This window comes from Cornus florida, unplaced genomic scaffold (genome assembly GCF_030987335.1).
Source record: "Cornus florida cultivar Cherokee Brave unplaced genomic scaffold, ASM3098733v1 CherokeeBrave_3.0.0_Hap2_Chr03, whole genome shotgun sequence".
Taxonomy (NCBI): Eukaryota; Viridiplantae; Streptophyta; class Magnoliopsida; order Cornales; family Cornaceae; genus Cornus; species Cornus florida.
In genome coordinates this window covers 16,730,729-16,744,820 of record NW_026775573.1, presented here as the reverse complement: position 1 = coordinate 16,744,820, position 14,092 = coordinate 16,730,729, and the positions used below count along the sequence as shown (strand labels likewise).

The following is a 14,092-nucleotide window of genomic DNA, read 5'->3' as shown; positions in this document are numbered from 1 at the left end:
TCTTTTATATTTATGTCTAATAGGTCAATCCTCTTCTAAATGATTAGAAGAATTAGTCAGGTAATCCCATAAAAAAATAAAATAAAAATAAAAATAAAAAGGCCAAGTTGCAAGAACTGCCTGGTCATAAAAGTCTATATCTTTTAGAAATTAAAAGTTTTTAAAACAATATTTTCTTAAAATATAAATTTTCTAAAAATTACACCTGCTAAAAATAAATTTTCTTAAAGCACAAGTTCTTTAAAACTCCTATTTCTTAAAATAAAACTTTCCTAAAATAGAATTTTCCTAAAACTAAAATTTCCTAAAATAAAACTTTTCTAAAAGTCACATTTCTTAAAAATAAAACTTTCCTAAAGTAGAACTTTCCTAATTAAAAGATCAATTTTCAAAAAAAAAATTTCCTAAAAGTCATATTGCCTAAAATAAAACTTTTCTAAAAGTTGTATTTGCTAAAATCAAAATTTTCTAAAAGTATGTTTCTTAACATATTTTCTATAGTTTTATTCAAGATCACCTTTTAAATTAAAATATTTTAAAGCCATAATTCAAGGTCTTTTCCAAAACATTCTTCCAAAAATATAAATTATTTTTCAAGTCTCTTTTAAAATTCAAATTCAATCTTTCGAACTTGAAAATCATATTTTTCAAATACAAAGTCTCTATTAAAATTTAAATTCTAACTTTTAGAGAACTCTAAGTCAACTTTCTTTACAAAATTAATAAGCTTTTTAAGAACTCTTTAAGTTCACTATTTTCAATTCGAACTTTTCAATAAATCTTGTTCAACGTTACCTTTGGGCTAAAAGGTACACTCTTCCAAAAACTCTTTTTGAAAACACTTGTACAAATTCACTTTTTAGGTTCATATGTCATATCTTCAAAATCAAAGTTGTCTAGAACTCTTAAGTTCACTCTTTTAAATTAATTTTATAAAACTCTTATGTTCGATAATCATTCTCTTCACCATTTAGTAATTTTTAAAGTTTCGACTTAATTGAACTAGATTAGACCTAATTCCTATATATCATGTTATATTTTAAATTTACGTATGCCTACTAAGGCATAGATCATATCACTTTGGTAAGGTCTAACTTTTATGGTAATATTAAATCATGCATCTGTAGAAAATTCTATATTTTAACTCATAAATATAACATGAAAAATAAGATAACCGTGTTTTAAGGATGCGTGGCCAGTGGGTGGGTGCCTAACACCTTTATCATGCATGAGCAGACCACCAAATCCACTAATTTGGTTCACGAAGGTTAAATGGTAGTCAAATATATCTAGGACCCTTATTAGACCTCTTGTGTGTCAAAATAGTTAGATATTCTTCTTACACCTTAGACATTCATTAGTTAACCCAACACACCTTAATCCCATGTTAGGTGGCGACTCTAAATAAACATTAATAGGCCCTATTCATAATAAGTATCGGCTCTAGCCACTCCGTCGCATTAAGCTTCCTTTTCCCCATAAACATTTAACCTTAATCCTTAGAGATGGCGAAAAACCCGAGGTGCGACAGTGTACATTACAAAAAAATAACAAAATCCATGAAGATGTATCAATAAGAACAAATATTTCTTAATTTTAATTGAATATAAAAAGATAACAAAATTTTTGTTTCAAATTATTCAATGACTTAAAGACATTGATATATATAGTGCTTTTAGTATTCAAAAGTACAACACCCAATTTTAATTTTATGCACGATGAATAAAAGAGTGAGCAGAGAGATAAAGTCATTCACCTCTAAAATATTCAAGGAGAGATTCTTTTATAACTTTGAGTTTATATATATATACACACATATATATATATGTATATATATATTTTGCCCTTTATTGTCTTTTTTTTAATCTTCCAGCAACATTTATAAACTCACAAAATATTTTTTTTTTTTATCAACCACGAAATATTGATTAATAATAGATATGTATATATTTTTAATATTAATTTAGGAAACTTTTAAATGGGGAGAAAACTAGTTTAGAAACTTTTAAATAGACTAAATAATAGTCTTGTTAGATTAGGAAAGGAGAATGGTGAGTTTGAAATATAGCCGTAGGATTATATATAATGGTCATTGTCAGTGGTGTGATATAGAGCGGTGATCTATTGCTCACTTTGTGTAACAAGATAATTAAATAAAATTTGTAATTACACAAAAATAATCACTTAAATATCTTAATAATCATGGGTACTTATTAATTAATTAATCTAACAAGCTTTCATCCAAACCCCATATCACATCCATCAGTCCAACCTTCCTTAAGCCCAATCTACTTAATTTAAATAAATTAAATTTATTAATTACAAATAATTAACAATTAAATCACACGAGCATAAACACACACATAATTAAATAAACAACTAAATCATGACATTCCACAAACCAAAACATCCTACCAATTCAACAAGTAAAATACGAAATATAATTTAATTTAAAATATAATTAAATAAAACAAGACGATTAAATAAAACACCCAATTAACTCAATCAAACTAAAAGCAATTAAATAAATCCTTTAATTAAATTAAAAATATAATTTAAATAAAACAAAATAATTAAATAAAACACACAATTAACTCAATCAAATTAAATTAATTAATTAAATCCTTTTAAATATAGGGGTATTACATTCTTCCCCCTAACAAAAGAAATTTCATTCTCGGAATTCACAAATCCATGAAATGAAAACTCTGGTTATCCTTTAATTAATAAGGACCCACGGTTTTGAAGATATTTAAATAATTATTTTGTATAACTATATATATATATATATATATTGGAGCAAGGAATTTTATCCACACGATGGACAATGACCATTGGATATAATCATACGGTCATATTTCAAACCCACCATTCTCCTTTGGGACCTTATTTAAAAGTTTTTAAACCACTTTTCTCCCCGAATTTAAAAGTTTTCTAAACTCACAATAGATATATATATATATATATATATATATATATATATATATATTATCAACCTCGAAATATTGATTAATAATAGATACTTATTTATTTTTTGGTAATGTTAATTTAAGAAACTTTTAAACGGGGAGAAAAGTGATTTATAAACTTTTAAAAAGATTAAATAATAGTTCTATTATATTAGGAAAAGAGAATGCTTGGTTTGAAATATGACTATAGGATTATATCCAATGGTCATTATCCGTGGTATGGATAATTCCTTGCTCCATGGTGAACAAGAGATCGATCACCACTATATATATATATATACCACATGCGGATCCAAATGCTTTCCAAGTTGAAAGTTTAACACAAAAATCTTATTTTTCTAAATTTTTTTGAGCAAATGAGTTATTTGATTTAAGAAAAGGATAATTTGGTATTTTAGAGTAATAGTTTGGAAGGTATTTTAAACCTAAACAAAGGATTTCAACGCTTATGTAATTATTTTGCTTAATTCAACCAAATTAAAAAATCAACTATTAAAATTAATTACTTTGTTTTTACTCCTAATTCTACTAAGAATGTGTTCGGTTACATGAAATTAAAATCTTGGAATTGGAATTGAAATTTGAGAAAATTTTGGTTCAATTTTCTTAGTTATTTTTCTCCAATTCCACAAATTTTAATTTCAATACTCCAATTCCATGCAAACCGAATACACCTAAGTATAATTTTTCCTTGGAAAGAGAACTTAGTACCGATTGGCCTCATTTTGCAGGACGTAACCGGACAAACTGGCAGCCTGAGCTAAAGCCAACCTCCATTTCTTCACCAATTCTAAGTTGAATCGCTTTCTGTGACTGGCAAATGCTTTTGCATAACAACCCCTCTGTGACCGAACGTCGGAAGGTTAGATGTCATAGAAGATTGGAATAACAATCCGATTGAGTTCCTCCTTGCAATTCAGAATCTTTACAAGCTCATCAAGGCACCATTTTGAAGAAGCATAATTTTCCGAGAATACAATAACCGAAATTCTAGATTGCTCAATTGCTTTGAGCAATCCGGGACCAATTTCTTCTCCTCTTCTGAGTTTAGTGTCATCTCTGAATGTGTTAAAACCATGCCGATCCAAAGCAGCCAAGAGGTGGCCCGTAAATTTATTGCGAGTATCAACACTGCTGAAAGACAATAACACATCGTAAACAAAGGAAGTTGCCATTTTCAGAGCTTAAAGGGATCAAACAAAAGGAAAGGTTTGTGCGTAAGAGGAGCAGGGCATGGCCTTGACTTATATAGATCACCGATGACTTCTTTATTCTTTGGGATTATTACATGTAAATGGTGCTAATGACCTATATTTGCCATTTAATGGAATCAAAGTCTCATAATTTTGAAAAAATAAAGTTGACTAAAATGCTAACGTAGATATGAAAAAATACTGTTTACCCTCACTGAGGTACCACTTTTAAGCACGTACCACTTTTTGTGTATCAGGTACCACTTTTGTTTTAGACATAAAGGTATTACTTTTATCACATAGGTACCACTTTTATGCACATAATACCACTTTTTGTGTATCAGGTAATACTTTTTTGTGCAGCACAAAGAATGGTATCTGCATGCACAAAAAAGTGGTACATATGTGCCTAAAAGTGGTACATTAGTGAAGGTAAACAGTATTTTTTCACGTTTTTATTTTTTGAAAATTATCGGACTTTGACTCCATCAAATGATAAATATGAATCATTAGTACCATTTATATGTAATAATCAAGAGCGGATCTAGGGGTGGGCTTTGACCCACCAGAGTTCACCCAAAACAAAAAAAAAATTATTTTTTTAGTAAAGGTAATTTTAGCCCAGTTCAAAAAATAAATAAATAAAGTAATACTAACTCACTCCAAAATAGATTAACCCACTCCATTATTTATATCTGAATAATAATCTCTTTTTCTTTTAACATTTTTTAATTAGCAGAGTTGGTATGAAAAGATGAGACGAAAAAGAAGATTGATGCAGAAAATGGCCAGTTCTTTTTCTTTTATGGAGTTGGTATAGAATAAGAGGGAAAAGACAAATAGGTTGATAGAAAGGTCATGTTTCTGTTTTACAATAAATAAATAAATAATACTTTCCGAAAAAATAAATAAATAAATAAATAAACAATTCTAAGATACTATAAACAAGAACTACTTTTGAAAAATTATCAACACGATGTTACGTGGATTTGACGAAATAGGTTGCCCATTAATATGTTGTGGATACATTTACCATTGTTACATATAAATTATAACCATAAATAATATTCATTCGAGATTGGAGAAGGCTCGGCTGGAACAACATCCTCTCTCCTGTTTCTGTTTTCAATTCCAACAAGTTAGTGATATAACCTGTTAAAATATTGGATAGTTGGCTTAAAATTTTTTTTTTTTTTTTTTTTTTAACGAACCATAACTAAATTAATAAAATCAAATTATTATTTCACAGAAAAGGATCCGGGTTTTGAAATGGCAAGATAAGGCATATGAAATTTAAATTTAGGAAAGTAATTAGATAAAGCCTAAGGATGAATTGTGAAGGAAGACGAGGAGATCAAGAGTTCTATTAGAAAAATGAGAAGAATCAAAGATGAAAAATTTAGAGTAAGTGTCTTTTAGAACTTAAAAAATAAATAAATAAATAAATACAAGCACATATATTCGGTATTGGAAATTCAGGTATTAAAATGATTTAAGCATTACATATCTAAATATAATGATGCTCAGGCGATGGAATTTTTACTAGTAGTACATAAAGACTTAAAAATTAGAAAGACTAAAATAGAATGAATGAAATGTAAATTTAATAAATAGCAATCCAAGATTATGGAATACTCAAAATCATCATTTCCAATACTTGGGATTGCTAATATAAAAAATAAAATAAAAAATCAGAATAGATAATGATATTACCAGTGCAATTGGTGTAGGTTGAACCAAATGGAGATACCATAGTGGTATTTAATGTAATAAAATGGGGCAGAGTGGCGGGCTGCAAAAAAACAAGACGAGAAGAATGCAATTAAAATTTTAAAAAGTTTATAAATCAGTTGTAATCAAATTTTCTTTACAATATTATTGTTAGTAGTATATATATTGAGAAAATTACAACAAAAATGAGAAAATTACAACTAAAACGAATAGATATGAAAGCTTTTATTAAAAATATATAGAGAAGAGTGAATGATAAGTTATAATAGTAGGTATGATAAAATATGAATACGATAATATGATAAATTGTTAAAAAATAAAAAAAGATACAAACACGAAATGGATACAACAATAAAATATAAATATTTTTATTTTTATTATATATAATTTAATTTTTACTTAATTTCTAAACCATTTTTTAAAACAAACCCATTCAAATTAGGTCTACAACAAAATTTTCTAAAATCATAGACCAAAATAGCCAATGAAATCATAGGCCCAAATACCATTAATGTAATATATATATATATATATATATATATATATATATATATATATATATTACGGAATTAAATTTTATCAACAATGGTTTAATTTTTCAAACATTCAAATTTTGAAGAAAAAATAATAATAATAATTGAGTACTTTGATCTCACTTTGAGAAAGGCATATCATTGATTATTACCTTAACCAAAGATTCAGAGGAAAAAAAATGAAAAATTACTAAACAAAATTTATGAAGTTATACCAAAACACTATTTTCGAGAAGAAAATATTGAAGTACTTTTAGTAACTTGTACAAGAAACAATAATAAAAAATTTCATTTAGCCAATTAAAATATTTTAATATGTATAATATTATTACTATTGTTGGATTTTTTGTCATCTAGTCTAATGACACTTTAGTTTTTCCTACTTCGTAATGCTCCAAGACTTGTTGACAGAGGATTAATTTTAGAATTATTATTATTATTATTATTTTTATTTTTATTTTTTGTAAACACCATTTAACTAAAATGTTTGACAAGGAAAGGAAGATATATGTATTTTTATTAAATACAAGGGGATGGTAGTGTAATTTTATCTTTACTGAACTCATATAATATAAATTATATTATACATGTGTATATAAATGTAAAGGAACTAATGACATATTACAATTAGGACTACCATAATAATGAATTTATATTAGTGTAATTTTTTCTTTATTGAATTCATATAATAAATATTATATTATACATGTTTATATAAATGTAAATGAACAAATGACATATTACAATTAGGACTACCATAACAATGAATTTATATTTTTGTTTGACAATATTTGAGCTTTCAAAAGTAGATTAAAAAGGTTTGAAATTTTATATGAATTATGAGGACGCAAGTTTTATTATTTCGGAATTCATTATTTTGGGGCTAATAAATAAGTGTTTTGAAAGTTGTGGGGGATGCCAATTAAAATTTTGTAAGAATTTTGAGGATAGTAAGTTAATTTATTTATAAAATAACTATTTTTGAAGGGGCATAATAAGAATTTTGAACTTCGGCCCTTGGTGAATGGGAGATTTACTGATGAGATAGATTTTAGAGATAGTGAGAAAATAAGAAAAAAAAATACATCTGATTGGCAATATAGCAAAATTTTAAAAAAGAAATACAGGTGTAATTAATCTTAAAAGAATATTAAAAAAATAATTAATTAAATTTACTTACACTTTCCAAGAGTTTGGACAAATATCATATTGAAATATTTTTTCAAAATTACTATCACTAATGTTTGTAACGTTTGATCTGTTTTTCACTTATAATTCAAAAGTAAATTTTTAATGGTGACAGATTATTATGTAAAAAGACATTATTACCCTTTTAATTTTGCATTAACTCATTGATAATTAAAAAGACATTTCTACCCCTCTCTCTCCTCTCGTTTCACTACCTATGTTATTGCATCAAATAAAGACAAAATTAATTGACTAACTGTGGGCCAAATCAATTCACTAAAAGTTTGAAATTTGAGAAAAGGGTGTGGAAGTTTGGAAGATCAATAATGGCATAGATCGATCACCAAGCCCAAGCAAATATTGAAAAGCAAAGACTAAAAAAAGAGGAAGTAGTTACATTAAAGACGTCTTCCCTGTTCCGACCACGTCGAGATGGACCTCCGGTGGGCCCACTTATCTCCAATCCACTTTTTCATAATTTTTTGTGGCTTTATAGTGTTTTCTGGTAGGGCCCATTTAAGATATAACTGGATTCATAGTCAAGGAACCTCCATCATGTAATACCCATTTGTTATTATAAAAAATATAAATGTACCTTCCTCGTTGGTCTTTAATTAAAAGCTTGAAGCAATCCCCAAGAAAGACCTGCGCCTTGTTCGGATTTGATGACTTCGATAAATAATAGACGCCTACAAACCTCTTCATTATTTGGAAAACGATTAAACATCACAAACATAAGCGTGTGTAAGCAGTTTGATGCATTCATATTTATTTTAATAGTGATTTCCGAGTTCAGAGTATGAGCCGGTTGGAATTACTTCTCGACTAAGAATATTTTTATTTTAACAAAGAAAAATGCTAAGGACAGTCGTTTCTCAGTCACTCTTTTTATTGACTACTTTAACTCTCATTGCTTGATGCATTCATATTAATTTTAATAGTGGTTTCCGAGTTCAGAGTATGAGCCCGTTTAGAATTGCTTCTTGATTAAAAATATTTTATTTTAAAAAATTATATTTAAATGTATTTGATAATCATTAAAAATACTTTTAATAATTATCAAATTTAGTTCAATAGAATTTATCATAAAATTAACAAAAAAAATTAAAAAATATATATTATTACAAAACAAATTAAAAAATAATTTAATTATGACAAATATTTATTATAATGTGTCACCAAATATCTAACATTATTTTTACTCACCACAATTTTTTAACAATTCTATTGATAAAAACGTTTTTTATATTTCAACAGTAACTCCAACTGAGCTCTATGACTTATTGGCTTAATTCAGTGGGAAAAAGTATCAAATGACTCCTTAGTCCTTGCATATGTTCTTAATAATGTCGGAGTGATATGGATTATAAATTAGTTGATGAAAGATTTAAAAGTCAACTGCTTGAAAACTTGACTCTTATTCTTATTTGTCAGGGATGGTCGAATTAGGCATTAATTCTAATTCGATCCGCTCTTAACAGATTAAGCAAATCTTAATCCGCCACCGATCCGTTATCCGAGTAATAACGGATCAAATCAAATTAAACCCGCAGATTGAATTTTATCTAAATTATTCATTATTATTATTATTATTTATTCATTTTTTAACCATAACCTAATAGATAAAATTTTAATTTATTTATATTAATTCATATATTTAAATAATTATTAACTAATACACCCTCAGAATCCATTAAATTATTATTAACTAATTAAATTAACTAATATATTATTTGAAAATACATATATATAATATCTGGGTAGAAATCGGAGCCATCTAGTATTTTGATGGCCAAATCTTGGTCCATTCCAACCAAAAAAAACATGCGATATCCAGGAATAAACCCTTCTGTGTATCATCAAGTGAGTCAAAGCTCTGCCTTAGTATATCTTGAACTTTAGGATCAGGAATCTTTTTCAACTTCTCCAATTGAGCTTGCCATTTAGGTACCGCTTTACCCGACAATAAAGGACCTAAAGTTGTAAAAAGTAAAGGAAGTCCATTCGCATAACACACTACTACGTCAGAGAGGCTCTCATAACCTTCTAGGGGACAGTCTCTTCTAAAGGCATGGAAACTGAAGAGTTGAAGTGATTCCTCCCTATTCAACCTTTCAAGCTTATTCGCCACATCTACTTGAAGTGACTTTATTGCAGTCAAATCTCTAGTTGTTACTACGATTCCACTTCCAAGACGTAACCAATTACGATTTATAGCCAAAGCACTCAATTGGCTAACGTTATCCACATACGCCATGCTCGAAGACACTTCCCGTGTCTTCTCACAATCGGCTGACTAGTTGTAGGATCCATCACAACAATGTAATTTTAGGAAAGTCAAGTCACTACACACGAGTCTTGATACATAGAATTCTCATTGCATTCAAAAAAAAAAAAAAATCCTTCTTTTTATTGAAGTACACGCTTTCCCTCAATCTTTCACTGTAGAAGTCTTCAAATGGGTCATCTATGTCCTAAAAAACAAACAAACAAACTAAACAAAAATAAATAAAAAATAAAAAAATAAAAAATCTCCCAATAATCCAATTGTAATTTGGCTCGGATTGGGCGGGCCGAAGTTGCACCCCATAGGAGGTGACTATATTCCTTTATAAATTCTTCAATCTGCTTATCTACGTCACCAACGTCATATGGAGGAGTAGGGATAATATCAGAGGCAGTAGTGAGCGGGTGATCTGGAGGAGGACGAATAATATCGCAGCCATCAGTGAGTCTAGTGACCCAGTGACGTGAGGTATCATGAGTCCGGATTATTCTCATCGCCCTCGTAAATCAGACTAACCCCTAACCTCTTCACCCATAAACCTAAACGTCTTCCTAGCACTTGTCTAATTGTCATTTCCACTTCATCTCCATCTTCCAACCAACAAAGTTTAAGGTGCCGGATTGGTATGTAGGAGAGGAACATTTGTTCAAATCTATCTGCATGCAAATTTATTTGTATTTCACAATGTGGTCCCTGAGACCACTTGGTTTTATTAGAAACGCAACATGTAGTGATGTATGGGAATGTAACATCTCCTGAGACGCGGTGAGAAAAAACAAAGCAGACAATAATCCCTTGTATTATCAGACCCAGCTGAGGCATTCGAAAACGTATAAAGTATCCCTCACTCTGGTAGTAGCACCACCTCGGAACCTCACCCCCGGGAAAACAAATACGCAACACTTCTCGAAGTCCCTACATTAGACCCACGAACTGAGTTAATTGGTTTCTTCTAGTACTACTACTACACATATAGGGGGAGAGGGAGAGAGTATTGTATTTGTACCTGATATCTGAGGAGATTTCTTCTAAAATTATATGCAGCATTGTCGTTGACTAATTTGGGACAACCTTTAAAACTCATGAATTGTACTCCTGCTGCTTTTGATTCAATTGACATGCTCTGCAATGATGTGCAGTCGTCTGCCCACAATTCCTTTAAACTTACTGGAAGCGCTGGAAGTGATTCAAGCTGACTACATGTGTGTATGTTGAGATTCCCCAGTCGTGGAAGGCTAGTGATGGTAGCTGGTAGGTTAGAAAATTTGTTTCTGCTAAGATTCAAATATTCCAAGGACACCAATCTACCAATTTCACTGGGCACATTTGTTATATTGCAGTTTTCCATATATAATGATCTGATGCTACTTGACAATTGTAACGACGAAAAGCTTGATTCGGGTGGCGATCTTCGAAAAAATGCTGGCCACTCTAATTTGGAGCAGCCGGACATATTGAAATCAGCGAGAGACTTCAACATGAAAATGCTCAAGGGAATCTTCTTAAGATTCTTGCAATTCTTAATATCCAAGACAATAAGATTTTTGAGACGTCCAATAGTGCGGTGAACCTCTACCAGCTTTTTACAATCATTGAGCAATAATTTCTCAAGACTGGTGAGTCCCGTGAAGTCCGGAGTTTTAATCAAGAGATAGGAATGACTGAGATTGAGGTATTTCAATTTGCACAAAAACTGTCCCAAATAGAAAGAGACAATAAATTACCACGCATGTCATTCTATTAATTAAGTTTGAACGAGATGAAACAGTAGACTCATCATACCTTTGTTTCTTCCCAAACCTGTTTGAGTTTGCTATAGCTCAAGTCAAGGGCAACCAGATTCTTCATAAAGAAGGATGATGGTATACATTCTAAAGAAAATGCTTTCCAAGATAACCATACAAGTTCTTTAGAAAGATGTTCGCAGCTTCCACCTAGTTGGGCATAATTGAGATTAAGCAACCTCAGATTCTTCATCTTTGCAAATGCCTTCGCATCTAGCTTCTCTGATTTTGGCGAGTTCAGGACTAAGCCTAAAACTTCTTCTGTCCCCTGATAATAAATAAAAAGTTGCAGATATAAGAATATATAAATATATATATCTATGTAACATTGTATTGAAAATAGGGTCACATCCCAGATTGAGTGACTTTCATGATGTGTGGTGTGCTATATGGCATGTTTACAAGATATGTAATTAATTCAGGGCATTGGGAACTTACTGTTTCATTTTTCAGTACTTTGAGAACTTCTTCATAATCCCATAATCTACTACGTCTGCCTGGATGTTCAGTGGATTGTCGGCGGACGATCTCTCTAGCCATTTTTTGAATTAGATCATGCATCATAAACCGTTCATGTCCATCAATGCTTACAAGAAAACGACGAAATAGAACCCCAATATCATGATCTGGATAGAAACCGCAACCTTCTAATATTTTGAATGACAAATCTTGGTCCATTCCTACAAAAAAACATGCAATATCTAGAAATAAACCCAGCTGTTTACCATCAAGGTTATGGAGGCTCAGCATAAGTTTTTCTTGAACATCATTATGAGGAATGTCTTTCAACTTCTTCAATAGACTTCTCCACACAGGAACGGTTTCGCCCAACAAAGAGGAACCTAAAACTTCAAGAACTAAAGGAACCCCCTTAGAATAATTCACTACTTCCTCAGAGAGGATCTTATAGTCTTGTACAGGTGGGTCTCCATTAAAGGCATGCCAATTGAAGAGTCGAAGAGAATCCTCATCACTCAACTCTTCAGGCATATACATCTCATCCCCTCCAAGTCCCAGCGATTTTACTGAAGCCAAATCTCTAGTTGTTATTATGACTCTACTTCCAGGACCTAACAAATCACGATCTATGGCTAATGCCTCCAATTGGCACTTGTCGTCCACATCATCAAGAACAAGAAGAACCTTTCGACGCCTTTGATCCCATGCTAACTCTTTTATCAACTGAATTCCATTATCCTCGTCTTTTACTTTCAGTTCACTATCCTTTAGGAGATCACGAAGAAGCTCTTTTTGTAACTTAACAAGGCTCTTGAATTTTCCAACTTCAGAAAGAAAGCTACTGCTTTCAAATTCACTATGTATGCGATTATACATCGCTTTAGCAATTGTAGTCTTACCTGTTCCACTAAAACCCCATATGGCAACAATCCTAACATCTTCGTTTTCCAACCCCAGCTGTAGAAACTTACTGAGTCGTTGAACACGATATTCAATTCCAACTGGGTAGCTCGCAACAAATAAACACGTAGGATTTAATTGAGCTATAACTTGTCTAACAACACGCTCAATTAATGTCGCCTCACACCTGCCAAATTTTTTATTTTTTCATCAAAAAATGAAACTAAGCAATTTTCACGTACACAGAGGTGAAAGATCAAAATAAATAAGTGATCAAACTTTACGTACCCGTTGTTCACATTTTTTCGGACGTGACCGGGCAAATTTCCAGCCCTAGTCAGAGCCGACGTCCAATTCTCCACCAATTCCTTGTCGCGCATTCTGGCACCGAGTTTTTCTTCATTAAATGCATAGAAATTCTTTTGTTTCCGAACGTCGGAGGGGTCACCGTCATAAAAGATGGGAATAAGACTCCGATTGAGTGTGTCCTTGCAATTCATGATCTTCACGAGCTCGTCAAGGCACCAACGTGAGGACGTGTAGCTTTTCGAGAATACAATTATGTAAAGCTTTGATTGCTCGATTGCGTTGAACAATCCGGTACCAATTTCTATTCCTGTTTCGAGCTTAGTGTCATCTCTGAATACGGAAAAGTTATGCCTCTCCAAAGCGGCCAAGAGGTGGGCCGTAACGTTCTTGCGAGTATCCTCACCGCTGAAAGATATGAACAAATGGTACTTACAGGGAGCTGCCATTTTCAAAGCCCTGTTAGATCGAAGGAAATGAAAGGAAAGGTTTGTGAGAGAGAGGAGCAGGTGAAGGAATAACAATAACCTAGACTTATATAGATCAGCTCTAAAGCGTAAGTTTCGTGCAATGGAAAAGGGAGGAAAGGGAAGGGAAGGTGATGGAGGAGGATTAAAAATTTGTGTTTGGCAAAAATTGTTGGAAGGAAAGGGAACCTTTTGGAAGGTTAAACAGTGTTTTGCTTATCCTCCCAAAAATGGGAGGAAATGGAAGAAAAGGGAAGGAGAGGCTTGATGAATAA

General features: G+C 31.1%; 2 protein-coding genes across 2 annotated transcripts; both read right to left on the bottom strand.

Annotated features, from left to right (window-relative positions):
- Window positions 1-3,832: 3,832 nt before the first annotated feature.
- LOC132301185 (disease resistance protein RPV1-like) lies at window positions 3,833-9,871 on the bottom strand. The gene is made up of 2 exons (XM_059798460.1): window positions 9,429-9,871; window positions 3,833-4,103 (listed from the first exon to the last, which is right to left on the bottom strand). The coding sequence occupies exons 1-2, from the start codon at window positions 9,869-9,871 to the stop codon at window positions 3,833-3,835; spliced, it is 714 nt and encodes a 237-aa protein (XP_059654443.1).
- A 501-nt stretch (window positions 9,872-10,372) lies between these two features.
- On the bottom strand, window positions 10,373-13,799 carry LOC132301184 (disease resistance protein RPV1-like). Its single transcript, XM_059798459.1, has 5 exons — window positions 13,333-13,799; window positions 12,124-13,231; window positions 11,684-11,953; window positions 10,908-11,594; window positions 10,373-10,816 (listed from the first exon to the last, which is right to left on the bottom strand). The coding sequence occupies exons 1-5, from the start codon at window positions 13,797-13,799 to the stop codon at window positions 10,373-10,375; spliced, it is 2,976 nt and encodes a 991-aa protein (XP_059654442.1).
- Between the last annotated feature and the right edge of the window lie 293 nt (window positions 13,800-14,092).

What these genes read in the sequence shown, in the direction of transcription:
- LOC132301185 (XM_059798460.1), bottom strand. Translation starts at nt 9,871, where the DNA reads ATGGCGTATGTGGATAACGTTAGCCAATTGAGTGCTTTGGCTATAAAT. An exon ending in GATATCGCATGTTTTTTTTG is followed by an intron (nt 4,104 to 9,428) that starts GTTGGAATGGAC and finishes ATTGTCTTTCAG; the next exon opens with CAGTGTTGATACTCGCAATA.
- LOC132301184 (XM_059798459.1), bottom strand. Translation starts at nt 13,799, where the DNA reads ATGGCAGCTCCCTGTAAGTACCATTTGTTCATATCTTTCAGCGGTGAG. An exon ending in CGAAAAAATGTGAACAACGG is followed by an intron (nt 13,232 to 13,332) that starts GTACGTAAAGTT and finishes AAAATTTGGCAG; the next exon opens with GTGTGAGGCGACATTAATTG. An exon ending in GAAATCTCCTCAGATATCAG is followed by an intron (nt 10,817 to 10,907) that starts GTACAAATACAA and finishes GGTCTAATGTAG; the next exon opens with GGACTTCGAGAAGTGTTGCG.